Here is a 27,497-nt window from a genome sequence, read left to right as displayed (position 1 = left end):
CCTCTGATTTAAACTGATTCAATTGCATGCAACCAATTGCTCAAATCATTTTACAACAGGAAAATGAAATGTAATGTGTTGGTGTTTTTTAGATAACAAAACGAAATGGTTCCGGGCTGGGCAGCGGTTCTCATGAGAATGATTGACATGACGCTGTTTATTAACCGTGGCAGCCCAAGTATTTAAAAATAAATGGATTAGATGAGGATTACTCATTGAGCCTCCACTCCCTTCCCATCCTTGTGTTTTCTACGTATGATATGACTACATTTGTATTATATAACACAGCAATCACATAAGCCATGATATGGAATACACAATAGGATTATCTATGGTGGAGAGACTCGTCTTCACCTCCCACTTCCTATGGGGAACAAACAAATACATGGCTGCCGCATAAAGACAGATGGCTGCCACTTGTATTCCAAGTGTGTGGAATAACCCGGGAAAAGATGATTCAAACTGTCACAATCCCATTAGTCTCGTCAAGGTCCCTAACTGACCAACCTGCGTAATGAGGAGATAACGGCTAGAGCGATATCCATTATTAACTGTTTTAATAACGATAATTAGTCTTGTCCCTTGTGTCATGGACGACTACTAATTAAATGAATCCACCCTTGCAAGATTTGGATTTGAGAATTCTTAAAAGGAATATAGTGTGTTATTTAGTCTTAAGCTCTGAATCAACTTCTAAGATGGTTGTTGAGATCGGTTTATCCTGACTCTTGGATATAAGACTCCAGCCTTCTCACCTCCATATAAAGTGCAGGTATACAGTATCTTTGCAGCTCCTTGGAAATCCTTCTGACATCATTTATCAGAAGGATGAGCTCAGTAACTGTTTTTACTTCAGCATTTAATCAGATTAAAACTTAAGGCTATCAAATGATATCTATGTATCCTTACATTACAGTCTTCTGGTGGTATTTCATTTGTAATTGTCAGTATACAGATGATAGTGATACACAAGTGAATGTTTAATAAAGAAGAAATCAGGAATCTGAGTGGGTTGTCTCGACCATGTTTAGTCATGTGATAGTCTTTCAACTCTTCTGGTAAATATCTATTATTGTAGTAGTTAAGGTTTACATTAGTCTTTTAAGATAACTTCCGATGTAAACATTGGTTCATTATGTCTTATGAAGCCTAATATGTTTTTGTCTGTTGTTTATATTAAGACTTTTTTCATTCATTTATGTAATCTAATGCAAATAGGGATTAATGTCTTAATATTAAAAACACTAGGGCTAGAAGTAGTCAAATATCTAATACACACAATTAATCAAATATCAGTCACTTATAATGAACCTTTGACAGTATCTACAGGCTTTAAAAGGCTCTAAAAGATATTTATACAAACATTTCATTTGTGACGAACTACAGCTACAGTATATTGCAGGTCATTAACTTCACCTGGTGTGTAATGCACCCTCTCTCTGAGGTAAAGGGACCACATTTATGCAACATCATGGGATTAAAGGATAGTTTCACATAGTATTTAAACAACAGTCTGGTGCCAATGTGAGCATCAAACACTTTGTGCTTGCTGTAATCATTCTGCCTGTTCATGCTGGCCTTTAAGAGTTTCGAAAGTAAGCGATGGGGCAACAAAATGAATAGACGTTATTCTGTGGAACGTTGTGCAACTTAACAACAAGCAAAGTTTTCAGACAGTATCTGGTCTGATGTAACTCAGTAATGCATTATTATATTGCCCAGTGTTAACTTACTTTGCCTATTCGCCCTGAAGGTAATAACAGAAAAAAGGGTGCACCCACCAGTTATAGGTCTATATCAAATATATTTTCTATACAGTACAAGACCCTACACTTAGTATCATAGCAACTACTGAACTCAACATGGCACCTATTGTAATTCTAAAACTAGCTAAGCTGAGTGCCAGACATAATTATATCTCTCCTCAACCAATCACAGAGTCATGAGCCATAAATAACAGACTGCTCCCCTACAGAGAACCAGTCTGCGCCGAAAAGTCAACAAACACTTTCTCCCGTAGCGGCGCAGGCTCTCTTCTGGATTCGTCATGCTCAGAGGAGGACAAACAGAGGGATAGAGACAGCGGCATAGCACATAGGATAGAGCGAGTGGAGAGGAAAAGAAAAACAAATGTAGCCTATGATTACTGAGTTATAATGAAGGCTGTTAGATGGGACTGCGGCTATGAGCTATGTCATTAAAGACAGTGCAGAGTGACTTGAACATCTACAGGTCTCTATTTGAAACACTGGCATGCTGGAAGACAAGGAAGGATAGCACAGGATTCAAAAGTCCTTTCAACAAGCTTCTTCAAAGTTATTACAACATTTCACAAATATTCCAATAATGTTAATAGCTGAAGCTTTCTTGTAAGGGGTAAGGGCCCCACTTTCAAGCCCTATTACCCTGTGTGTGTGTGTGTCTGCCAGTCAGCTACAGCAGCGCTCTGTGAAACAGCTTAGTCCCTGTGGCATTATATTTAGACTTTTACGACCAATATTGAATTCTGACCCCTCGACATTTTCACCATGGTGATTTGACATGTCACCTTGATAGGGCAACAAGTTATGGCAGCAGTTACATTCAGATCACATCACATGGCTGTAGGAGGTCATTGGTACATGCGTTCCGGATGGGTTTTGAGGGACGGGATTGGAAATGTGTTTGCATATAAGACATGTTTCACAGTAACAGGACGCTTGTTTTACTAAAAAGGATTTGTGTGTTTATCAAATGTCTTAATGTCATATCATCATTGTCATTGTGGCAACAAGTCACAATGACAGATCATTGTCGCAAGGACACAAAATGACCAAGCAATTTCTGAAAAATCTATAATTTTTAAACCGACTGTTGTTTTTTGTATCTCAAATGCAAACAATACCATGTCTTGTCACATATTTCCTGAAATATGTAAACATAATGAGATAGAAGCACCATCAAACATCCTTGGCATGCATCACATCATAAAAGCAGATGTGTCCTACATTTCTGCCACCTCCTGTACTATTTGTCTTATCTAGTGCCTCTCATACAGGGAGGTGATACTTTCTAGACTTCAGTGTGATATATCCAGTGTCATAATCGTATTCTTGTTTGTGACATATAGAGCCTACGTAGGGGCACATCTTTAATAAGATGATAATAGATTTATTTTGATTTTTTATTTAGTTAGCGCTTTGACAGGTGCTCAAAGACGCTTTACAGATATAGTGAAAAGAAAAGAAAGGAACAACAAATACATATATAGTTAAAGTCAAATAATACAAAAACAATCACACATTAAAAGCCGGGTTGAAGANAAAGAGAAGAAAGGAACAACAAATACATATATAGTTAAAGTCAAATAATACAAAAACAATCACACATTAAAAGCCAGATTGAAGAGGTGAGTTTTGATGAGGATGAAGATGAGGTCATATAAGCCTTTTATTAAGTGTTTCAGCTATAGTCATGTCATATGTTGTCATGATGGAGTTAACTCCCTGACAGTAACTACAGATTTTTCCACTTTGAGAGGGTAACAGTTTTGAGAAAGCACAGTCCATACTTGTCATTGTTCACATTTTCTGCCATGAAAAGGAACATATATAGAGCACAACAGTGGAATTTAAACCTTTACATTGACTGTGAATTTAAATGTATTTGTTCATTATGATGTATATGATGGTTAGGACGTACACATTCTTCAAACTAAAATGATAGTAAATGGATTGATATCATTGTCACATTATCTTTCACTGAAACAATAATATTTCTATAAACCTGAAGGACAAACATGTGACTGTGGAGATGAGGAGACTGTGTGATGCTACAGCAGAACAGCCTGACCCACCCCTCTCTAAGCACCCAGGACGCTTTCTTCGAGCCTCCCTATTGGGATTCTGGTAGCCTACATTCTCTGCTTCAAGGTCGGCAGCAGTAGCAAATTCAATTACTTGTCCTGTTTTGTGGTGTTGGCGCCGGGTCAACAGCATCTTGGCTAAAATGATGAGTGCGGGAATCTGAAGGGAGCCGCATTTGTCCCAGGTCTCTGGTGTCATGTTTGCAAAGCAAGTAGCAGCAATGAAAAATGGCTGAAATCAAAAGCAGTGTATTAAATTCTGCTTCTGTAATCACTTGCAAAAAAAAAATCAATTACCTGTGCTTTCAAATGCACCACTTTATACCGTTGTCCTTTGGTTTATCCTGCTGCTGGAGGATGTCATATGCTTGCACATGGAGTGAAGCTCGACTGCATTAGGTGCATTTTTCAAACTCACACCACAGCAAACGCCTCCTGCTGGGCATTTTGGGTATGATATATGATAAATAGGGGTAAACTAACTATATATATAGTTTTAATTTAAGCGGATGTTATTTTGGTTGGTTATTTTTGCATAGAGAACCACATTTTATCATAATTAATTTAACATCACTTTACAAAAAAGAGGTCTTTCGCTCAACAGTTTCATTTCAGCCACCATGTACATATCTGTCATGCATGCTGTATCTTCAGCCGCATGCAGACTTTATCTCTCAGTTGCTGACAGGGTTGTTATCTAAAGACAAACAGGTTACACGCCACACTGTCGAATGGGAGCTACTTAGAGTATGTAATGGGGTGTCAAACACGCAAAAGCAAACGGACAACTTAATATGCTCCACCCAACCGCGCAAATGTGTTTCACAGAGATCTCTTTGTATTGTTACCAAGTTATAGGATAAATCTATGATAAGTTTTCACATAAACCAATATTAGATAAAAGGTGTGTTTTATCTTACTTCCGTTTAGTTTGACCATGAAACTTGCTCACCTACAGTACACAATAATACTAACATGACCTCCGAACACACACAACAGGGTTGTAACTGTAAGGCAAGGCACGGCAAGTTTATTTATATAGCACCTTTCAACACAAGGCAATTCAAAGTGCTTTACAAAAAATGAAAGACATTAAGAAAATGGCATTTAAAATCAGTCATTAAAAAGAAAAGATAATAAAATAAAATAAACTGTAGCACTTACTGTGCCAAAACTGCAGTTCACATGACACCTTAATGGTTGTCAATATCAGAGAGTATGTTCATTTAAAAAAGGCAACACACAGCATTTTCTCATTTGGTATATACTCAATACAATATCAGTGTTCTATCTCACACAGGCTCCGCCCTCTACTGGAGTCTATGGGTAATACTCTCATCATATGAACAGTGGCAAGGCTGAGGACGTGCTCTGTGATGAGGGGTCAAGCTCCCCCTCCTAAGAATTCTCAATAGATGAGAGACAAACATGAAGACTGAATGGACAAGTACAGCGGTCACAGGAAGCAGAACGTGTGGCTATAACTGTACTGTATGTAGCAGGGGGTGGCATGTCTACAGGAATTCTAATCCAACTCACCTCAGGCATCCACAAACCAAAAGTCGTTGTTGAAGGCCTTTGTTGTACTTCTAAGCATAGGCTGTAAACTTAGCCTCGCTCATGAGATAGATTCACTGCAGCAATGAAACATGAAAAATGGAAACACTGACTCTAGTATGAGAAACACCCACTGGTCTTAAACTGTTACATCAAAAGGTTTATTAAATGTGAGTTTAAGTGTTATACAAAACTAAAATGCATTGTAGTTTAAATCAGAACAATGAATTTTTAAATAATGTGTACAACCATTTGTATTCTTTCAGTGAAGGTAAATAAAATAAAATATTCTTGTTTATAGTATATTTTGTTGTTTTTAAGGCAATCTAAAAAGGGAAGTTAGTTCATAAAAGGTTTGATATAGAGGTGTAATAAGATCATGTTCAGTGTGCTAACATAGTTAGTTGTAGTCAGAGGCCCTACATTTTTGATATTTCAACCAAGAGTTCAGTTGAACAATATTTTCCTCTTTCTTGTCGCATGATGCTGGGACTACTCGACACTAGAGAGCAGCAGAGCAGCATTAAACAAACACTGACCGACTCATTCGACTCGTACGTTCTCCTCTAAATACTGCACCTATGATGCTGTGTTCTAGTTACAAAAACGTCTCACATTAAATATAGGTAAGTAAACAAAAATAAACACCCAGAGCAGTTATCTGGTTATTCATAGCACTTACTTTATCTGTGTTATCAGTTCAAGTGTGTGTGTTTTAGGATTTGTGTGAATGCAGTAAGGATGTATTCACAAGAGTTAGGATATAGGTGTGGAAACTGAGAGGTCTGTTTTCATATAACTTAAATATGAAAAAACAAGATTTGAGTTTCCCTTATATTTTTTGCCACCTTCAGAAGTTGTCTGAGTTCCAAGGAGAAGCAGCTTTTCCTCGACACAGACTGTTCGACCAAAGGCTACACCTCTCAAGTACCTATTGTTGCTTTGTGTTGACAGAGTAAATGAATATTTAACAGGAGGAGAGAAAGTGCTAGGCATCAGATCACTAAGAAGAAAATAACCCCTCTCTCCATCATGTGACCAGGCTATCAATGGTCCAATGACTGACTAGGTTGCTGCTTTTATTGGCTGCTTATTTATTTGCTCACCCAATGTTGATTTTGAAACCTTGAATGAAAGGACATTTTGGGGCTTCTACACGTCTATATGTAGACTGTGTGTTTACATGTCAGATGGGGTCTTGTGGTGGGTTGTTTCACCCTGAAAGAGATGCCAGCAGGGTGGAAATGTGTGCGGTAAGCACCATGGACAGTGAACAGAGGCTCAAACATGTGATCAAGGCGATGCGGATGGAAATCAGAAAGCTGGAGCTGGAGAACATGGGCCTGAGGAGGAGAGCGGGAGCTAATCTCCGAAAGATTGCAACCGTTCCCATCATGACTCCAGAATGCAGAGGTAGACTTATTGTCAATGAGCTGTAGGCTTTGAAATATGCATATGCTGTGTGGCGTTTCTAAGGTTGGTTCTTTATTTAATATTCTGATTGCACTTTCAGTGGTGGAAACTAACTAAGGACATTTACTCAATTAATGTTACTTCACTAATGTAATTTTCATTGTATGCAACATTATACTGCTCCTCTAATAGATTTTGGAAGACAATTGTGTCCTTATTACTCCACTAAATGTATTTTTCACAGATTGATTTACTAGGTACTTAAAACATTCAGATTTTGACACACAATACTTGGGGGAAAGTTTTAAAATAGGATTATTTGGTATAGATCAAACCATCCAAAATGATATTTAAGATACTAAAACCATTAGTGGGTTAACAGAAAATTAATTCTAAATAAGATTGCTTTGTTAAAAATATTTATTTTGCAAGTAGGCTAGTACTTTTACCCCTAATACTTTAAGTAGCCTACAATTTGTTTCCTACCTTTTCCTAATCGTACTTAAATTATTTTGTTTAATGACTTTTCTTGATGCAGTACTTTTACTTGAAATTGAGTATATGTACAGTGTGGTATTAGTGCTTTTACTCAAGTAAAATCGGAATACTTTGTCCACCTCTGCATATTTTGGCATTAGAGTTGTGTTGACCCACCTTTTTGCTGGTATATTCTTTATTCTGTCCTTCAGAGAGCGTTGTCATGACAGTCAGAAGATATTCCATCTTCCAGCCGTTGGCCAGTCATCGGAATGTGCAGATGGACGGTGTGAAAAGTGAACGATGGACTGGAAAACAGCCAAAGAAACATGCAAATTAGCATGCTGATAAACTGTGGCCTCTGACAACATCGAAGATTGGTATTGTAAAGTTATGCTTTCTGTTAAAAAAAAAAGTAGACTAGAAGCTCTACATGGTGGCCTGGCCTGCATTAAAGTTAACGCATGGCTATCCCTTGCTTACCTTCAAATCTGTTTTGACACCAAAAATGGCAAAAAGTGTATCACTGTCTCAAAATAAAGTTTTTTTCTGCCCTCGGTGAATTTTGTAACATTAATACTGTAGCTTAAATGTTACGTTTTTTCATACCAATAGCTTTTTCGTCGACACAATGTTGACACGATGTCGATCAAATGTCATTGTTAAGCTAATGCAAATGTTGTTATTACCATCATCAACCTGTGGAACGCACCTGTCAGTATAGTGACTTTACTCTCGCGAGATTTCGGCGTTGCGCAGTGGAGTACAGCCGTCCGCCATCACTGCATACAAGCTAGCATTAGCCAAAAACCACTGAGAAGCGAGCGAGTGACAACAACATAACAGACATACACACCGACCTAATTCCTGCAGGGGAGGTCACTGAGTTACCCTGTCGCTTTCCTGGCGTAGAAAGCAAACTAGCAACTGCCTTTCATGTAGTCTTTAAGTCAACTTAGTAACGAAAGTCGTTCTAACTAATCATGTCCAACCTCAAAGGCGGCACCAAGAAGGACACCAAGATGAGGATACGAGCCTTTCCTGTAAGTATTTTCCGGCTCTGCGAGCACTGTGAAGCTAACTGTGAGACTCGAGTACCGGGGATGACAGGTCTCTACGCTAGCAACAGCCTGCTAGCTAGCTAGTCAAACGAGAAAAACATGTCATTGTCAAGTAAAAATTGCAATTATTAGGACAAATAACCGAAATAACATTAGCTGTGTTATCAGTTAAGTTCAAACGCTACCTTGATTTGAAAATGCTTTCGTCGTTTGACGTTAGCTACTGTTAGCATGTCCAACGTTAAGGAAACTTCATCAGTGACATACTAGCAATTGGTAGCAAGCTAAGTAGCAGGCCTGATAATGTCAGCTAACTTGACGCTAGCTAAGTTACAATCAGTCTGCAAGTATTATAATGCTATTGTAAGAGCAAGATGTCTTGGCTGTTGGTGTTTTGTTGCACCACGCATTTGGCGTGGGCTGTTATAGATGGCAATTTACACATTAGCATGTTTTGTTAGCCTGAGAGCTAACGCCACTTCAGCACTTACTCAAGGCTACAGTAAACATGTCTAAGGTAACCTGAGTAGTTAGTGTTGTTGACGTCCAACCAAACCAACTACGTTACCAGAACCACTTTCACACATGTATTTCATCCGCTGAGCGCTGGGCTGAATTACATCTTCACCCATAATGAAATCCTGTTATTAGCGCAGTTGCCATGTCGTGGTATATACAATCTTATTTGAGTTCTGATAGACAAAATTGCAACATCCATTCCTTGTTGAAATTGATGGTGTGAAACAGTTTTTGTTCTGCTTGATATCCAGGGTTATGAGTGGGTGTCTGGCAGAATGAGTCAGTGAGCAGATGAGCGAGTGATCATAGTTAATCTTCCATTGAAATGTTGATCCCACATGCAATGCAAGACCAGCCAATTAGACCACAATTTAATCACACTACCAGATGGTCAACCTAATTGGAATTAAGGTATTCATATAATGTGATTCAAATATAGTAGCTATTGAAACTCCTCCTTATACCAATACTGATTCTATGGATGACCAGTGCTCTTTTCCCCCAATTTCAAACATGTACTGTATGCTGGTACCTCTTGCATAGAACTGATCACAACTATGTTAATGTTAAGAAATTTCTAAACAACTGAGTTGGCAGCTCATGTGACGGAGTGACTTGGCAGAAACCACATTATCAAATTACAAATCAGATGCAAATCAAATGTCATGCAACTTTGCCATAAAATACATTTGTTATATATACATATATTAATTTCAGGCAGAAAGGTTAACTTGTCCAAGGTTATAAAGAGGTTTGACACACATTGCACCGGCGTCTAATTAACTATCTCCGTAGAGACGTCAGGGAGCTTATGTCATGGTTTACTGACTTTTATTCCTTTTTTAATCCTTTTGATGGTGGACATTTACCTGTTCGCTAGAGCCAATCAGCACTTGCTTTGTGTTTGGGGTTGAAAAGCCTTTCATGACGAGTAGACAAGACAATGGCACAGTTGTCATGGTCTTGCATATTATTATTATTATTATTATAACGTTTTCTGTTTTAACATTGATAGCCAACATATCACCATACTGCAAAAAGATGTCTGTTCCTTGGTTGATGCATGATCCTGACAGTCCACAGATTTTATTATTGTCCGCAGTAAACCTAAAAAATATAAGGACTTCTTAAACATTCTCCTTTCTTGATTGGTTTGTTATGGCTTCGATTTCTCCCAGATGAATGGCGTTACTGATATAGCTCTCTGTTGCTATTGATATGGCTACACTAGTTCAAAAGAGTGATTCAATCATGGCTTTTCAGTTAGCTATAGCTCCTGTGCTGTTGCCCTAAAATGCTTGATCACATTTCTATACGCTTGCAAAGTTATCTGACACAAGGCATCAACTGTCATTATGGCATCACAGATGGAGGACGTTATAAGCAACAAAAGTGATAGCTTGTTTACCATTCTGCTACACTTTAGTAACCAATACTCACTATTAACTCATCAATCCCCACTGCAAGGTAGAAATTGGTTGCTTAGTGTGGAAGTCTTTGTTTATGTATATATGGAAATATACTGGCATACTGAACCTTTAATATGCGTATGGATTTTTTTTTTTCAAGAGCCGCCATACTATTGTGTGCTAAATGTAGCGATGTTTTGATACCAGAAATAGAATAGTTGGTTTCAATAACAATGACATTTAAAAACTCTTGGTACCCAATCGATTCCAGGGTTCAAAATGATAAATCTCATGTACTTTAACATACACTCCTTAATATATATCTTTTTTTTTTATAAAAGTATCACAGGTTGTCATTCCACAGTTTCTTGACAAAAAGCTACATTAAACAAGATTACATTTGAACACTTCATGGTAAAGTTAAAAGTTACCTTCCCCGATTATAGATCTTTCTTTAATAAAGCATGTATGCATGTCAATACAAGTCAATAACGCCTCCAAAACCAGCGGCTAACGTCACCTAGCTGTACTCCTACTGATTTCCATACCTGTATTTATTCAGGTTTGTTAACTGTGTGCAGTGTTGTGTGCAGTGTTGAGGTGGATGTGCTGACAGCAAACAGCTGTTAGGGAGAGAGGGCGCAGAGGAGAACCTGCGGGGCGCACGGCCAGACTTGTGTGCCTTAGGAACAATAGGTGCAAGCGAAAACAAGTACTGTCACGATTTCACAACATTGGTACCGAAGCATCGGTTCTCATGAAATCCTTGCCTAATTGTGTTGCAATAAATAATCCTTAACAAGACTTTCGCCATCCAACATGATGAAATAAAAAATCAAACATTTTCAAGTAAACACACTTTCATCTCTCTGTCCCTCCTAGATGACAATGGATGAGAAGTATGTCAACAACATCTGGGACCTTTTAAAGAATGCCATCCAGGAGATCCAGAGGAAGAACAACAGTGGGTTGAGCTTTGAGGAGCTCTACAGGAATGCCTACACCATGGTGCTCCACAAGCACGGGGAGAAGCTCTACACGGGCCTGAGGGAGGTCGTCACAGAGCACCTCATCAACAAAGTAAAGAAACACATTTCCTCTATATTCAGCTCTTTCTTGAAAAATCATTATTGGAAAGAAATAGGAACATTATATAATTTGAGACAATCAATAATAATGAATTACCTATTTATTTTAGGTTTACATTTTCGGGCTACTGTAACTTGTAGCTAAAGTATTTCAAATGTTTAATATCAAAGAGCAGGGTTGAAGGAGGTTTTATTAAATTGACAAGATACACTTATAGTCTTGACTTTTACTAAGCATTATACACACATTGATTTTGGATACTACATTCTAGACAGCTACATGAGCCAAATCTGTTGTAAGACAAATTCTCCCCTTTAAAAAAATGTTCAGTTTATTAGCCACACTCCTAACATTGTATCCCACAGCCGCAACCCCAAATTGGGCTGGGGGCGTAAAGTAGGGGCTCAATGGTCCCTCCCTTGCTCGGATCACAACCCTCTTTAAACTTTCATTATGATTACAACTACATATTTGTGACAGCATTTTGCACATTTCCCATGCTTTCACAATCCCCAAATCTCTGATATGTGTCCCAGACATACAAGCACATAGACACGCCCCCCTTGCTTGACCCCATGGCCATTTTCCAACTTGACTTGTTTTGAATTACACACCTGTAAAGTTTTGTTTCTGCATCTTACATGGTTGAAAAACAAACACACAAACCCACACAGACTTACAAGGTGAACACAACTGTCTGTGTTGCTGCTGATAATATCTTGATGTGACCTTAATTCTGTCTTTGTGTTTTCAGGTACGGGAAGACGTCTTAAACTCTCTAAATAACAACTTTCTGCAAACACTGAATCAGGCCTGGAATGACCATCAGACTGCCATGGTTATGATCAGAGACATCCTCATGTACATGGTAAATAGGCTGTTGTGCTCTCTCGTCATACTATATGTTTTTCATATTGCTCTGTAGTTGTTATTATACCAAAGCTTTTAACATTTTACAATGCAGTGGTGGCTGTTATTTCAATGGGATCCACATTTGTGCATCCATCCTATTGGCTATGTTGCCTCTGCACGTGGATTACAGTGTGTGTTCCCTCTCATGAATAATTGTGTGCTACCAAAGAAATGGCCTTTTGTTTTCCAACTTAGACCTTACACTTTATCCCTTTCTGGACTTTGTAAGGTGCTGCTTTATCTGTGGTCTTAACAATTAGCTTTTGTTACTGTTTGCATTTGTTTAGTTGGACAACTAGCGGAACTAGGTGAATAACTTTAGCAGCAAGTCCAACATGTTAGTGTGGTGTGTAACTGAGTGAGCCCTCGAGATAGGCACAAGTGTGGCTCTAAACAATGGCACAGTCAGCACAGAGACCACAGCTCTCCTGGGGTTCCTTTCTTCTGCTCTCTCCTTTTTCCTGTCCTGGCCTTACCCCGGGGTCGGCTCTCTCGTGTTTAACTACAGAGACTCACCGTGCCTGTTCTGAGAGCAGCCTGCTGTTGTTACCTGCCTGCTGACCTCTAGAGGAGAGCCTGAAGGATGCAGCCAGTGTGACTTTGCTTTATTTACCTTTGTGAAAGCCCCCCCCCTTTAGGCCCTCGAGACATTATGTATTTTCTAGGGAAGTTAAGGCGATTGTTATTTTTCCTCCACACATTTGTTAACTGCTGAGCATGCATGTAATCACGTTTACTTTAGCCAGTGTTACCTGCCCCATTTTATTTTTAATGTAGTTATGTAATCCAGGAAATGCAAACTCATTGACTCACTACACACATGATGAAAGGAGAGATATCAGAAAACCCAACAAGCTTATGAGATTGAAAGATTTTTTTGATGCTTTTTGAAGACTTATGATGTTACTTAATATCCCAGAAGATAGTAGAAGCCACCTCCTCATTTTTAAGGTCAAATCTTGTTAGTTATACATTATAAATCTGTTATTACCATCAGCCCCTTGAATAGTGAGGCTTTCTGAATAGGGCTTATGTCTTGACCTCATGATTACTTGGAATAATTTAGACACCTACTAGTCCTTTTCCTGTCAATTAGATTGCATACTGTAAAATGGAAAGTCTCTGTATATCCAGCACCTATCAAAAATAATTTGCACCCCTTTGAATCACAGTGGATGAAGTTATTCTTTTATTTGTGCAATGATGAGCATACATAAATACATACCTATAAAGAGGGGGTGGAAACACATTTCACACAAACTGTACATGCCTCAATATACAGAAGTTTATTATTTAAAATCTCAACATGCATATGTTAATAAGAATGTATTTGAGTCAGTTTGGGGCCTTGGTACTTCTCTCCATTCACACACTAGTCAATGTCTTTCTCACACGCTCGTCTCTGTTGTCTCCCAGGACCGTGTCTATGTTCAACAAAACAACGTGGAGAATGTGTACAACCTCGGCCTCATCATATTCAGGGACCAGGTGGTCCGCTACGGCTGCATTCGAGACCACCTACGACAGACGTTACTCGACATGATCGCTCGTGAGAGGAAGGGAGAAGTTGTAGACAGGTAACTACGCGTGCTTCGGGATATTTAGGTTGAATTAGAAATGTGGTCGACATGCAGCAACTCTCCTAGGTCTCGTTCCTTATTTTGTTCAACATTATGCATTTATTTTAGTTGTGAAGGCTATTTTTGCCATGTTAGATTTCCTCTAAATAATTATTTGTAATAATTGCAAAATGGAAGACTCACTTGTTTGTATTATCCATTGCAGGGGCGCCATCAGAAACGCCTGTCAGATGCTGATGATCCTTGGCCTGGACGGCAGGTCTGTATACGAGGAGGACTTTGAGGGTCCTTTCTTAGATATGTCGGCGGAATTCTTCCAGGTAAGTCTGCGGGAGGTTCTTGCTGTCTCTATGATTTATAAACATTATAATACATTGACGCTAGGGCTGCTCAATTAATTGTATTTTAATCGCAATTACGATTATGGCTTGCAACGATTGCGAAAACAACGTGATCGAAATAAAACGATTATTCTTTCATTATTATTATTACTTTTTTTGTATTGGTTTTTCAGTTGAATTATACTTAAAGTTCAGGGTAATAAACTGTTAAAAACATACTAAATTGATGTTTTCAAAGTAAATGGATAATCGTTTTTTTTAATAATCGTGATATCAATTATTGACCCAAATAATCGAGATTATGGTTTTTGCCATAATCGAGATTATGGTTTTTGCCATAATCGAGCAGCCCTAATTGACACTGGAACTGTTTGTAATATACAAACACACAATGATCTGCTCTTTCAGATGGAGAGCCAAAAGTTCCTAGCAGAAAACAGTGCCAGTGTCTACATTAAGAAGGTGGAGGCCAGAATTAATGAAGAGATCGAGCGAGTTATGCACTGCCTGGACAAGACTACAGAGGAGCCCATTGTCAAGGTGGTGGAGAGGGAGCTCATTTCCAAACACATGAAGACCATAGTGGAGATGGAGAATTCTGGCCTTGTCCATATGCTCAAGAACGGAAAGACAGAAGGTAAAAAGCTTTTGCCTATTTGATATTCAACTTTTCTAAATCAAGGATTGCAAAGATACCTGTGCTCGATTTCCATCTTTAACTCAATCAGTTTTGTTTATTTCTCGTCCTTTCTCCCCACCATGTCTCCCTCAGACCTGGCTTGCATGTACAAGCTGTTCAGCCGTGTGCCAAATGGCCTGAAAACCATGTGTGAGTGTATGAGCTCCTACCTAAGGGAGCAAGGCAAAGCTCTGGTGTCAGAAGAGGGAGAGGGCAAGAACCCTGTCGACTATATCCAGGTATGCTGTGTGAGAAATGAGTCCAAAAGCACAACTTTAGATCTGAAGATAAGACACCTGATGATCCCTTCTTAAAATGTTGATGAAGAGGTTAATGTGTTTTTATGTATTACATCACGTCTTTGTATCTTCCTCCACAACAGGGCCTGCTAGACCTGAAGATACGATTTGACCGTTTCCTCCTCGAGTCATTCAACAACGACAGACTCTTTAAACAAACCATAGCAGGAGACTTTGAGTATTTCCTCAACCTCAACTCCCGCTCACCGGAGTACCTCTCACTCTTTATCGATGACAAGCTCAAGAAGGGTGTTAAAGGGGTTTGTAGATCCTTTTAATGATCTTTTAACGCAAAGCACATTTAACTACACATTTATGAACTGATTGCCCTGTCGTGTTTGAACAGTTAACAGAACAGGAGGTGGAGTCGATCCTGGACAAGGCCATGGTGTTGTTCCGCTTCATGCAGGAGAAGGATGTGTTTGAAAGGTACTACAAGCAGCATCTGGGTCGCAGGCTCCTCAGCAACAAGAGTGTCTCAGACGACTCGGAGAAGAACATGATTTCTAAGCTCAAGGTAAAAGAAGGACACGGTTTTGGTACCGAGTGTTTATGCAATTCCTTGTACTGTTTTTCTTTCTTCTCCACTCGTGTAACTCACTGTTCGGACTTTCTCCTTTGCAGACAGAATGTGGCTGTCAGTTCACCTCGAAACTGGAAGGGATGTTCAGAGACATGAGCATCTCCAACACTACCATGGATGAGTTCAGGCAACACATACAAACCACGTCGGTAAGGTCTCACAATGCTCTCGTCTAAACAAGGCACACTTAAAAACACATCTTCATTTGAAAGCACAGTTGAAGTTCCACAAGTTCACAGAAAAAGGATTGGAAGATCAGCTTTGTTGTATTGTAGTCTCTTGTATCTAACCACCATTCATTCATATTTGTATTGAAACAAAACCTACCATGCATCTCTTTCAGGCATCTCTAAGTGGTGTGGACCTCACAGTAAGAGTCCTCACGACAGGCTACTGGCCTACACAGTCGGCAACACCTAAATGCACCATCCCCCCCTCTCCCAGACACGCCTTTGAAGTCTTTAGAAGGTAATGCATCTAAATTCCCTCAGACGTCGATACTATACAGGGAGGTCTGAACTGGTTCTGTGTGGTTTCTAAAGGACTCTGCTCTTCTTTTCCAGGTTTTACCTCGCTAAGCACAGTGGTAGACAACTCACACTGCAACACCATATGGGCGGGGCGGACCTGAACGCAACTTTCTACGGAACTATTAAAAAGGTAGACACAAAAAGTAGTTTCAATTATAAACTACTGCATTCAAGATACAATTGTGTTGTTACGTATCGTTTCCTAAGATTTAATCAAACTTCCCTTTGAATTCTTCTGCAGGAGGATGGCTCAGAGGTGGGTGTGGGGGGTGCTCAGGTGACCGGCTCCAACACCCGGAAGCACATACTGCAGGTCTCCACCTTCCAGATGACCATTCTCATGCTTTTCAACAACAGAGACAAGTGTACTTTCGAGGTGGGGACACAGTGAAGTGACCTTAAACTCACTATCTGAATATCATTCTCGCATTAGATCCTTTCGCCTTTTTATAGATGTCATTTTGCTAAGTGACAACACAAGTTCTTTCGTCCCTCTTTTTACAATCTTAATTGTCTGTTCTGTCCCCGTCTAAAGGAGATCCAGCAGGAGACGGATATCCCCGAGCGGGAGTTAGTGCGAGCGCTGCAGTCTCTGGCCTGTGGGAAGCCGACACAGAGAGTCCTCACCAAGGAGCCAAAGTCTAAAGAGATCGAGACCGGCCACGTGTTTACGGTTAATGATCAGTTTACTTCCAAACTGCACAGAGTCAAAATACAGACAGGTGGGCAAAGCTTGTGCACAACACATGCATCACAAAAAGAAAAGTCACACCTCATTTCCAGGCCAGCTTCTGTCCAGCACGGCACTGTATTGCTTGGTCAGAGAGTTTCATTTCTATGCATTTAAAACATGATAATGTTGACTTGTTTCGGTAGTCTTAAAGGTGGGGTAGGTAAGTTTGAGAAACCGGCTCGAGATAAACTTTTTGTTATATTCCATGGAATGCTCTTAACATCCCGATAGCAATGAAAGTGCTTTGACAACAAATCCATAAAAAAATGTCATCTGTGGAAGCCGTAGTACTGTAAAAAGCACGACCAATCATTTTAGCCGGCCCGGCTAAAATAACTGGATGGCCTACCTGCCTGTCAGCCTTCCATCTGTGCACAAACTTATCTCGTGCCCTCATTGGTCATGTGNCCTCCAGTGTGAGGGCCTCAAAAGGGCCCATATTGAGAGTTTACCACAAGTGATGAGAGGCAGCTGGGTCTGCCTCATATAACTCCTGGACGAGGTGGGTGGTAAGTCGGTCCGAGAAAAAACTGAGAAATGATTACCAGAAAGAGAAGGTGATTAAGTGAGGCCCCCCAGGGACTGAGAATGTGACCACTGGAATCGTGTCTTAAATGAAATACAGTAAGGCCACACTACGGTAGGCAGTAAGAGGCCCCTAGGTTTAGAAAAAATGTGGATAGTCGAAGGCAGGATAGAAAAATAAAGCTGGCGCTTCTTTCCTCCCTTCCACCCCTCACCTTTTGTAAAAAACGAAATGTAGGGCTCCTCAATTGGTTGTAATGTACTTCTTGTCACAACTCACGCAATGCCCTAAAGAACTTGAAATCCCAATATTCAAATGCATCTAAATAGTAGCCAAGTATTCATGTTGTGTTAAAATAGCAAAGTTAAAACATCAGACATATGTTTCTTGATGTACTTAATGCAATATTTGGATTTCAAGCCATTTCACTCTCCGTAAATCATCATATTTTAGCAGCAATTACGCCCTGGAAAAACCAAGAAGATATTACAAGAAAGGATATTTCAGCCCCGCGCGCTGACGATACTAACACACATTTAAGGAGAGCCAGCTCATTAAAAGTTAGTGAATCTGATGCTCTACCTTTTTGGTTAGCTCTGGTTTCCCCATGATGCGTGCAGTCATGCTGATGTTTGTTTTTTTTAGTGTCAACCTGACCTTTTGGCAGCGCTCGGTATCAACTGGCTGCCTCCATGCCAGGCACACAACACCTCAACTTTCTGCCCAGGCTGGGTTATCAAGAATGTGAGGCGCCAAAGTGGAAGGCGGTGGGAAAATGTGTGAGTCTGGGCCAATGAGCCTTGAGCGCAGAGGGCCAGAGAGCGACGAGAGCCGAGAGAGCGAGAGAGAGAGAGAGAGAGAGAGAGAAGAGAGACGAGAGAGAGAGAGAGAGAGAGAGGGGGGGGCGGGGTGAGGATGGAGGGCCAACCCGATATGTCCTGGTACGAATGACTCACCGATGCTGGGTATTTATAGCATCAGGAGGGGGGGAGGGAAGTGTGTGGGTGGAAGAGTGAGGGGGGCAAGCGGTTTGGGAGGCGGACAGGACAGCATCATCGCACCGCCGACAGGGAGTGGTGGAGGGAGAGACGGAGACCACAGGGAGGAAGCACTGGGGGAGAAAAATGGGGGAGAGGAGGGACGGTGGGAGGGACAAAGCAGAGGAGGAGGTTGGAAAACAAGCCAATAGGAGGAGGCGAGGGGAGGGGAGGGGAGGGGAGGGAGTGTGGATGAATGGGACTGAACACAATGGGAAGATGAGAGGGTGAACTGTGAACAATATAAGATAAAATTAGAACAGCATGCATATGAGAAAGAGCATATTTAAAATGAAGTGTACAAAAAACGATCCTGCTGGGTGTGCCACACTGCAGAAGCAGCTGCTTGTTAGTGTTTGGATACTTAAGAATTGGGCATATTGGGTTTTTGTGATAATAAATATACAGTTTGTCTCTCTGAGCTGTTGTGTAACCAGTGTCAACTCAATACACATTTGCAAAAACACAATTCCCTGTAGCCTCAGATAGAGTCATGTAGAGGGGACAGAACCATGACCACGGTTGCCTAGAAGCTGTACATCTGAATAAACACATAAGGCAAGTCATTAGGGAGACAGAAATCGAATTTGAGATACTTTATTTGAAGCTTCACAACACAACCATGTGCATGATGGTTTGTATCATTCTTGCTGCAAATATTTGTATTGGTTTGTTAAGTCTCTCATTCCGCTCTCTCCATTGACAAGATTCCTTCATCAGAAACACACATCCTGCCTCTGGTGACGTCAGCAAGTGAGTCACACTGCATCTCTTACCATAGACACTAGCATAATCTGTGCACGTGTGCTCACATGCACTGTGGAGGGCTGGAGCAAGCACGAAAGCTCACCGTCGGTCTGATGAAAGGGGGATGAGTCAGAACACCAAGGTGAACACTTGCAGCCTTCGATATGAATGTAGTCAAAGAAGATTCAAGAGGGTTTTCGTATTGAGCGAAATGTTGGTTGACAGGGTAGCAGGAGGCAGGGCGGTAAAAGTAGCTGAAACTGTAAGTTTCATAAAATAGTGCTACACTTTGAGGATTGGTTGCTGATTCAACAAGAGGGAATAGGTTTGTGATGGTGCCTGAAATAGTGGCTTTAATGTTGAGAAGTAAAAATGAGTTGAGGCTAAATCGATTTGCAAGAGAGGCAGAGATTTCCATTTTTCCAAAGTCAAGTACGAGAGTTAGATGAGATGATCAAAACCAGTCTTCGCTGAATATGTGTGCAGCTGAAGCTAGCAGCTGGTTAGCTAAGCTTGGCATGGAGACTGTTAATGGAGAACAGCAGGGCTCAGTCCAAAGGTGTAAAAAAAGCAATTGATCACACCACTGTGGTTTATTTGCTGGACTTGTCTTGGTCGTGAGCAAGTTTCTAGAACAGCAGTTACAGCTCCCGTCCAGGAAATAATCTGGCACAAAAAAAACTGTTAAACGACATCTTCTTCATTCTGTTTTTGTACGGACAAAACAAACAAGATGGGCCAGGACTCTCTTAAAAAAAAGATTTTTTAATCTCAATGATATCCTGGTTAAATAAAGGTAAAATAAAAGGTATAAAGTGCTTCTTAGTGATCTTAGAATTGCTAGTACAGAAGGTGGATTTTGCACATATCCCAGCTAGCTGTTTCCAAAGTTTCTCAATCTTTAAGCTAAGCTGAACCAAGCCAACCAGGTGCTACATTTAGGTATATGTTTATCATACAAACTCTTATCGTCTTCTCATTTAACTCTCAGCAAGAAAGTGACGCATGTCCTAAATGTCAAACTCTTATTAGAGACAAATATTAACATGGCCATTAATAGAAGATAGAGGCTCGGCTGGTGAACTCAGCCTCATTAAAACAAATATACTTTTGCCCACACACAGGCTTCCTGTAGCATAACATGGACATGTGCCCTTTTCAAAAATGCTAAACCTGTTTAAAATGTCCACCTTTATTCCTTTCATACACTCCTTCAGTTTCCCTCTCTCCTCCCTATGTTTCTCAAGACAGACCACTTCTACCCTCAGGAGTGCTCCTCTGTCCTAATGGTTTCAGACAACATGTAGCTGCCCTAATCACCCCCGCTCTGCTCCTGGCTGAAACCACCTGCTGCCTCCTGAAGACAAGGACCATGATTTAAACACAGTAATTGGCACAAGGAGAGAGATGAGCCGGATGGGTACAAAAGAAGAGAAAAGTAATGAATTCAAGTCACTCAGAAAATGCTAAGAAAAGAAGCGACTAATGGAGAAGAGGAGGATACCAACCTGTGGGGAGAGACGACGCTGGAAGCAGATGAAAGGCCATGAGGCTGCGTCACCATGGAGACGTTGGTTGAGAAGATGTTGAGCCATGACAACAGGCGTGCCATTCTCTCCCAGCCTCATGACGGGGGGCGAAGAGGTGAGGAAGAAAACACACAAAGGAGAGGGGGGAAGAATGACCACATATGGCTTCATCGATGTTAAGCCATCAAGGAAGAAATCCAAGGTTGCTACTATAAGTCAGTTGTTTATGTTTGATAACGTGTCCTTGAGCTGATACAATATATCAAAGAAAGATTCAGCTTTACGAGGCTTTGTGTGTTTCCATCTTTGCAATTGGCTGTCATTGCATATGCACATATGGGCGTGTGCTTTTCTGCCATTGTGACGCACGCGAGCTGTTGTTGAGCTGATATCATTCTCTCCCTGCTGCTCTGATGGACATGTGGATAAACACCAGAAGTGTCTCCATTGCCTACTATGGGTGTACAGACTGAGGAGGAGGTATGTTTTGTAGAGAATGGAACAAATTGACACTCATCCATGAGACAAAATTAAACAAATGTATTTTGGAGAGAGGGAGAAATTGAGTACAATAAAACCTGATATGAAAATGTGGACCTAGCTGAACATGTTCCATTTAATCACTGATTCAATCCCACTGAGCTCAATATGTGTAACCAACAGAAGCAGGGGGAACTATTCAGTAGAAATAATGAGGGAGATAAAAGGAACATAGCATGTACCAATCACTAAAAAGGTTTCTTCTGTTTTGAATGTCTCAAGTAACAGCGTGGGTCTTTAAGGATTGATGCACATAGACAGCACATCACAGGCCCCGCAGCAGAATGACAGATTGAGCCAGTAAATCTTCCACCACCAGGAACCTGCTGGGAATTGAGTCTAAAAACCTCTGATCCATCACTTGGAGTCCTTATAGTACCCTGTTGGCTGACAACGTACACAACAGATACAACATTATTTAGATGAGCTAAGATTTCACACCTATAAGGATGTACCTTTTAATAACATCAGATAGACCTGTGAACATTTATGGCCATGAAACTGCCAAGAAACATCAATAGCTTAGACACTGGCAAAGGTACATTTAACGAAATGACATATCCCTATAAAATGCATTCCAGTTTGTTTGTTGTGGTGCATGATACCTTACTCACGCACACCACAGCAACCATATGACAAGTTATTTTTGTAGCAGTGGAAACCACCGTCTCTGCGTTTCTGAATAAAACACCACTTGCGTGTGTGTTTTTATACGCTTGAGTATGTGTTCCTAGCTGTAAATGGACTCCAACCAAAAAGTAAAGGGCCCTTGAGCTGGACAAATACTCCCTTAATCTTTTTTAAAAGCTTGACATTTTAATCAGTCAGTGGCCTGGCGATAAAATTACTTGAACAATTCAATTAATCTGCAAATAGCTCCTTTGCGCTTGTTCAATTTCAGTTAAATAGATAGCAGACATTGATCATATTATTTTAACCACCTCTCTTAATGGGCACTAGAAGGTGTAACCTTTAAATGATTGATACTACAGTATGCGGGCTGTCGTGACCTCTGGAGTTGAAGCCGTCCCTCAGGGTGGAGGCTGTTTCTGAATGGAGAGACGCGATGTTTGAGGGGTGATGCGGTGGGATTATACAACACATTTTACAAACAACACGCCACTCCTCTCTCTAAGAGTCTCTCGAACTGTGAACCTGTTTTATTTCCCCCTTCCCTCCTTCTCTTTGGCGCACACACACAGCAGGCAGATCGATGTGTATCTTACCGTCAGGAAGCTCTCTGCAGCCCTTCAGCCCTGGAGAGCTGGCAGATGACGGCACATTTCACTAAAAAGCACCTCCAACGTCTCTATTTGATGGCACACTGTGTGCTCGCCACTGATGGTGAAGTGAAAAGATGAATTGGCCAATTGTTTCATTTGACTAGTTCAATGGACGTGAAAGGATAACAACATGGAATGAAAAGGGGGCACATTTGATGTATTAGAAGTTCAATGGTGAAAGTGTGGGGTGTGGGGTGCAGTAACAACAGGGCTACAAATGGAGAGCACTTATGTGCATGGGGTATCAGAGGGCACTGAACGCAATATAGGAATCACTAGAGGTTATAAAAGAGATTTGAGATGTCGAATCAAATGATCCTAATGTATTTGACTCGGCTGCTTGCAGGGGGATACCAACAGAGACGTTTGCATTTAAAGTGAAACGTCAGTGGAATGTGAATATTACATTTAAATATAGTAATTACCTTTAGTGCATTGAATGGCATGGTTCCAGCTAAGCATACACATATTTGTTATGGAGCTTTTTTCTATGTCTTTAAAAAGAAATGTCATTGTTTTCCCAAGAGAATGACATTCTAAATCATAAAACAAGTACGCATTTTAACCTGTTTTCTAGGAAAGGGTTTGGCATGGAGTCTAAATGTGACTCATTTGATATGTTTATTTTTGGAAAGATCTGTTTACCACATTTCACACAAAGTGTAAAAATGCTGCTAAAAATGAAATAGCTGACAAGACGATGATGCCATTTGTTGATGGTTACCCCAGATGTTCACAGGATCCCGGTAGAGGAAGCAGCTTTGCATGTTGTTTAGTAAAGCTTTTAAACTCATCATAAACTCTATCACCACCCATTCCTGACCTTTCATCGGAAGGTGCCGTGCTGAGGCCGCTTTATCTTGTCTACCTGCGGAATGCCGGAGCTTTGGCCCCCAGCCGGCAGGAGGGTGTTTATCACAGTCTCTGTCAGAGGAAGAGGAGGGGGGGGGGCTGAACTGCGACAGCAACTCCGCGGTGCTTTAAGCCTGTGAGTCATCGCTGGAGGGTTTAACTCTTTGTGTGCCATGACAAGGGTGGAAGTGAAAACTGCATATTGTTTTACACCTGGATGCTCAAAAGTGCTTTCTCTCTGTCACTGTGAAAGGTTATTTGTTGGTATACATTTGGAAAACATTTTTAATATGATATTGTCTCGTAAATCTGTGGCACGATTGTGCATGTTTACATAAATTGTAAATAAAAAGGGAACTTTTCCCCTTGTGAAAAGGTCTTATTTTAATCAAATATCTTCATGCAAAGTTTGCATGAATGAGAATCCACATAAACATATCACTATTTGTGAGACACAGCAGTCCTGAAATCATAGCATCTACTCCCAGTCTTACAAAGATAGTATCTGCAGTCAATTGCTTCTAGAAAGTGGTGCAACAGACAGCAGAAAACTATTTTTATACGCAGCTAGCTTTTGGTATGCCATATAATAAACCTGAATCATTCATGTCAATTTTGTTAGGGCCGGCTATTGCGTGTGTTGTGTGATGACGCGGTGGTCAGGTGTTGCCTCTTATACGAGGGGAGCTATCCAAGTGCTGAACCAGAAGAAAACAGCACCGCTCCCGAGGAGATGCCATACACCTTCACCGCTGTCTGAGCTTCATTACCAAAGGTAAGACACATTTTCTTTACGTCTTTAATATTATTTCAGTTCAAATTAATAGCTAAATGTTTTACACTAAAGACACTGGTGTAAATCACATGCGCGTTTCGCCGTTCTCGGAAAAAGTCACGATTTGGATTTTCTATGTGATCAACAAACATTCTCATCAATTGACAATCACAATGTGAGGTTATTGTTTTTGCAACTATAGTGAAATAACGAGGAATGAGAGATGTTTTAGTAAAAAATGATTGTGATGTTATGGAGAATCAGATGCTGAGGTTGCCCATAACAACGCAGTGAATGACTCATCCAGTGATGTGAATGTATCTCCTCGCGCAAATCCATGATAAAAACAGACTCGCGCACATTTATGCACGTTGCTTTTTTGGTAGGTTTTTGGCCAGAAAAATGTTGTTTAAAAACATTTTTCAATTATTTGACTGACGTTTTATACCCTCTTGTTTGCAGGAAACAAATTGCCTACAATGCTGCATTTCCACCACAAGTTGCCCGCGGGGGGAGCCGTGGTCCTGCTCGCCTTCCTGCTCCATGGATGCACCGTGCAGGCTGCGTCTCTCCCCCGCCACTACAGGCTCCGGGGCGGGGAGAGTGAGGCACAGCCGGCTGCCTACCCACCCGGCTCCGACATGATGAAAGCCCTGGAATACATTGAGAATCTGAAGCAGCGCAACGGGGGCAGAGCTGAACCCGCGGATTACGACGAAGTGGAAAAGTTCAGGGTCCTGCTTCAGCTCGCCTCGCAGCAGGAGGAGAGTCCCGGGGACCGTCAGCCAGCCCCCGGCAAGCAGAGGCAGGACATTACCGCTGAGCAGCTGATGAAAGCCCTGCTCAGCTCTCTCCAGGATCGGGCTGGAAAAGACGCGAAGCCCGCTCCCGTGTCGGCGCCCCGGAACGACCGCCGTACGCACAGGCACCGCACCAAAGAAACGGAAGTTCCGCAGAGCCCACCGTCAGAATTCGGTAATTTCCCCAGACCCCACAAGAAATACCCGCTGATGTTTGAAGACGAGGAGGACACAGACGCTTCCAAGCGGGCCACGGAGGACCTGGATGAGCAGTACACCCCCCAGAGCCTCGCCAACTTACGCTCCATCTTCGAAGAGCTTGGGAGGATGCCCACGATCGGGGGACAGAAGAGAGACGTGTTCGGGGACGACGATGACGAAGAGGGGGACGGGTTCAGTCTGAGAAGCCAGGCGTACGAGGATGTGGCCGGGGGAGAGGAGTGGGTCCCCGTGGAGGAGAGGGAGGAGACGGAGGAAATGGAGAACGGGAGCCACGAAGAGATGGAAAGGGCGATCGGCGAGCAGGAGGAAGCAGACAGGGAGGAGATGCAACGCCGGGCGAACCAGAACCAAGAGGAGGGGGATGACGACACTAAGATGGTAGACTACTACCTCTTGAAAGTGCTGGAGATGAGCGACCAAACGCAGAAGAGGGAAGGGACCGGAGAGCAGAGAAAGAGACTGATCCGTCCCTCCATAGTAGATCCTCGGACTTTGAGGGAGTTGCTCCAGCTCTCTCTGAAGCTCCACATCCCTCCCCAGGACCTTATCGACATGCTGCTCACTGAGGAGCTCAGGAAGCTGCACCGGGAGCCCCCAGCCTCCTCTCGCTTCCCCACCGGACAGACCCCAAAGATCAGGTACTACAGCCGTAGACTGCCGGTGAAGAGCAAGCCCGTCCACGAGGACATGGACAGAGAGGACTTTTTGGACATCATCGGAGTGGAGACTATCAGTAACGAGTATCCCCTGGTGCAGAGACCCATGAAAACACCCCCACCCGCAGAAAGAATCCCATTGGCGTCCATTCCTGTTGCAAAACAAGTTCCGGTTAAAATTCCTACCCCCTCCGGGCGCCGGGAGAACCTCTTCTTGTCAGAGCTCAACAAAATGCCGCTGAAACGTCAGTCTGATGTCACTGATGATGAAGATGATGAAGGTGGCGATGTTGAAGACGAGGTGACCACATACCTGGCGGCCAAAATCCTCACAGAGTACCCCAACCCCATCTCCAAACGGGACACCCAAGCGCAGCTGAAGGGACAGTTCCCCTTCGACCTTTACGAGAGGGTCATGAAGAACTACTTGGGGCAAGCGGACACTGATCTGAGGCCAGTGGTCAAGAGGGACATCGACGGGGGCCCAGAGGAAAAAATTGAGCCCACAGAGATGCAGGGGGACGAGGAGATAGCGGCCAAAACCTCGGCTCCACAGACCGTAAATGAAGAGGAGCACCGTGAAAAAACTGCGGCTGGGATGTAGCCTGATGCCCTGCAAGACGCACGAAAGGATCAATATAGTATTTATAATGTCAAAAAAAAAAGTTTGGTGGACGTGATCTAGTTTACACATTTATATTATAGCTGGTATTACTAATATCACCCAAACGAAAATGAACTATAGCAATCTTACAGGTCCAAAACATTTTTAAAATATATACTAGTCCCTACTTGCTGCAGGAACATTGTAAAAATATTATAACGGTATCAGACGATTAAAGGTGCAATCCGTGCATAAATGAGAAAAAAAGGTTATCCTTAAAACACTTATGTTTTTTTGTCATTCTTAAATTGCCAATTAAAACATTGACTAATATTAAATCACAATGAAATCCAAGTTATTCACGTTTTGTGATGTTGTAAAAGCTTTGTTTACATTAAGGTGTTTGTAAACAGGCCTATATTTTCAATTATAATCAACTGAGTAATGGTAAAAAACGCTTATTTTTCATCCATTTCAAAATATTCAATTACATATTTGAATATATCTGTAAATTATAAAGTATAATGCTGACTCGGCCTTAACACATGCATACAGTATAATGACAGAAGTACTATAGGAACATTATGTGCCGCGCTGAGAACGAGTGTTGTTGTGCCTCGTGATATAATCAGGGTTAGTGAATTCAATGTTATTATTATGGATAATTATTTTCAAGTCTAAATATCAGACCGTCGCCTGCCTTCCAACCCTTTCATACTGCGAAGCTCTGTATTGTTGGCCTACCAGTGGTTGTGCTATGTATGCTCATTTTTAAATCATTTTGTACATGTTCAATAATGTGTGATGAATCACAGATGAATAAAGCATCAGATGTATTATTTTTCTTCTTGCTGAGTTGTGTTGCCTTATTAAAAACACACCATACACAAACAGCCAGGT

At 41.4% G+C, this 27,497-nt stretch overlaps 2 protein-coding genes across 2 annotated transcripts; both read left to right on the top strand.

Moving 5' to 3' along the window:
* Nucleotides 1–8,041: 8,041 nt before the first annotated feature.
* On the top strand, nt 8,042–17,180 carry LOC104966179 (cullin-3-like). The gene is made up of 14 exons (XM_010795333.1): nt 8,042–8,334; nt 11,163–11,360; nt 12,124–12,237; nt 13,698–13,858; nt 14,067–14,181; nt 14,611–14,839; nt 14,975–15,120; nt 15,264–15,440; nt 15,527–15,697; nt 15,805–15,912; nt 16,107–16,231; nt 16,327–16,423; nt 16,535–16,669; nt 16,829–17,180. The coding sequence occupies exons 1-14, from the start codon at nt 8,275–8,277 to the stop codon at nt 17,138–17,140; spliced, it is 2,148 nt and encodes a 715-aa protein (XP_010793635.1). The 5' UTR covers nt 8,042–8,274; the 3' UTR covers nt 17,141–17,180.
* A 7,045-nt stretch (nt 17,181–24,225) lies between these two features.
* scg2b (secretogranin II b) lies at nt 24,226–27,444 on the top strand. The gene is made up of 2 exons (XM_010795332.1): nt 24,226–24,315; nt 24,778–27,444. Exon 2 carries the CDS (start codon nt 24,795–24,797, stop codon nt 26,595–26,597), a length of 1,803 nt encoding a protein of 600 aa, XP_010793634.1. The 5' UTR covers nt 24,226–24,315; nt 24,778–24,794; the 3' UTR covers nt 26,598–27,444.
* Nucleotides 27,445–27,497: the final 53 nt, after the last annotated feature.

Source organism: Notothenia coriiceps, unplaced genomic scaffold (assembly GCF_000735185.1).
Source record: "Notothenia coriiceps isolate Sejong01 unplaced genomic scaffold, NC01 NC01_scaffold00037246, whole genome shotgun sequence".
NCBI classification, from domain to species: domain Eukaryota; kingdom Metazoa; phylum Chordata; class Actinopteri; order Perciformes; family Nototheniidae; genus Notothenia; species Notothenia coriiceps.
This window is presented reverse-complemented; position numbering and strand designations above follow the sequence as displayed.

Bases quoted from the DNA above. Each gene is read 5' to 3' on its own strand.
- LOC104966179 (XM_010795333.1), top strand. From the start codon at position 8,275: ATGTCCAACCTCAAAGGCGGCACCAAGAAGGACACCAAGATGAGGATA. The intron at 14,182-14,610 runs GTAAGTCTGCGG...CTGCTCTTTCAG, and splicing joins TGTCGGCGGAATTCTTCCAG to ATGGAGAGCCAAAAGTTCCT. The intron at 14,840-14,974 runs GTAAAAAGCTTT...TGTCTCCCTCAG, and splicing joins CAAGAACGGAAAGACAGAAG to ACCTGGCTTGCATGTACAAG.
- scg2b (XM_010795332.1), top strand. From the start codon at position 24,795: ATGCTGCATTTCCACCACAAGTTGCCCGCGGGGGGAGCCGTGGTCCTG.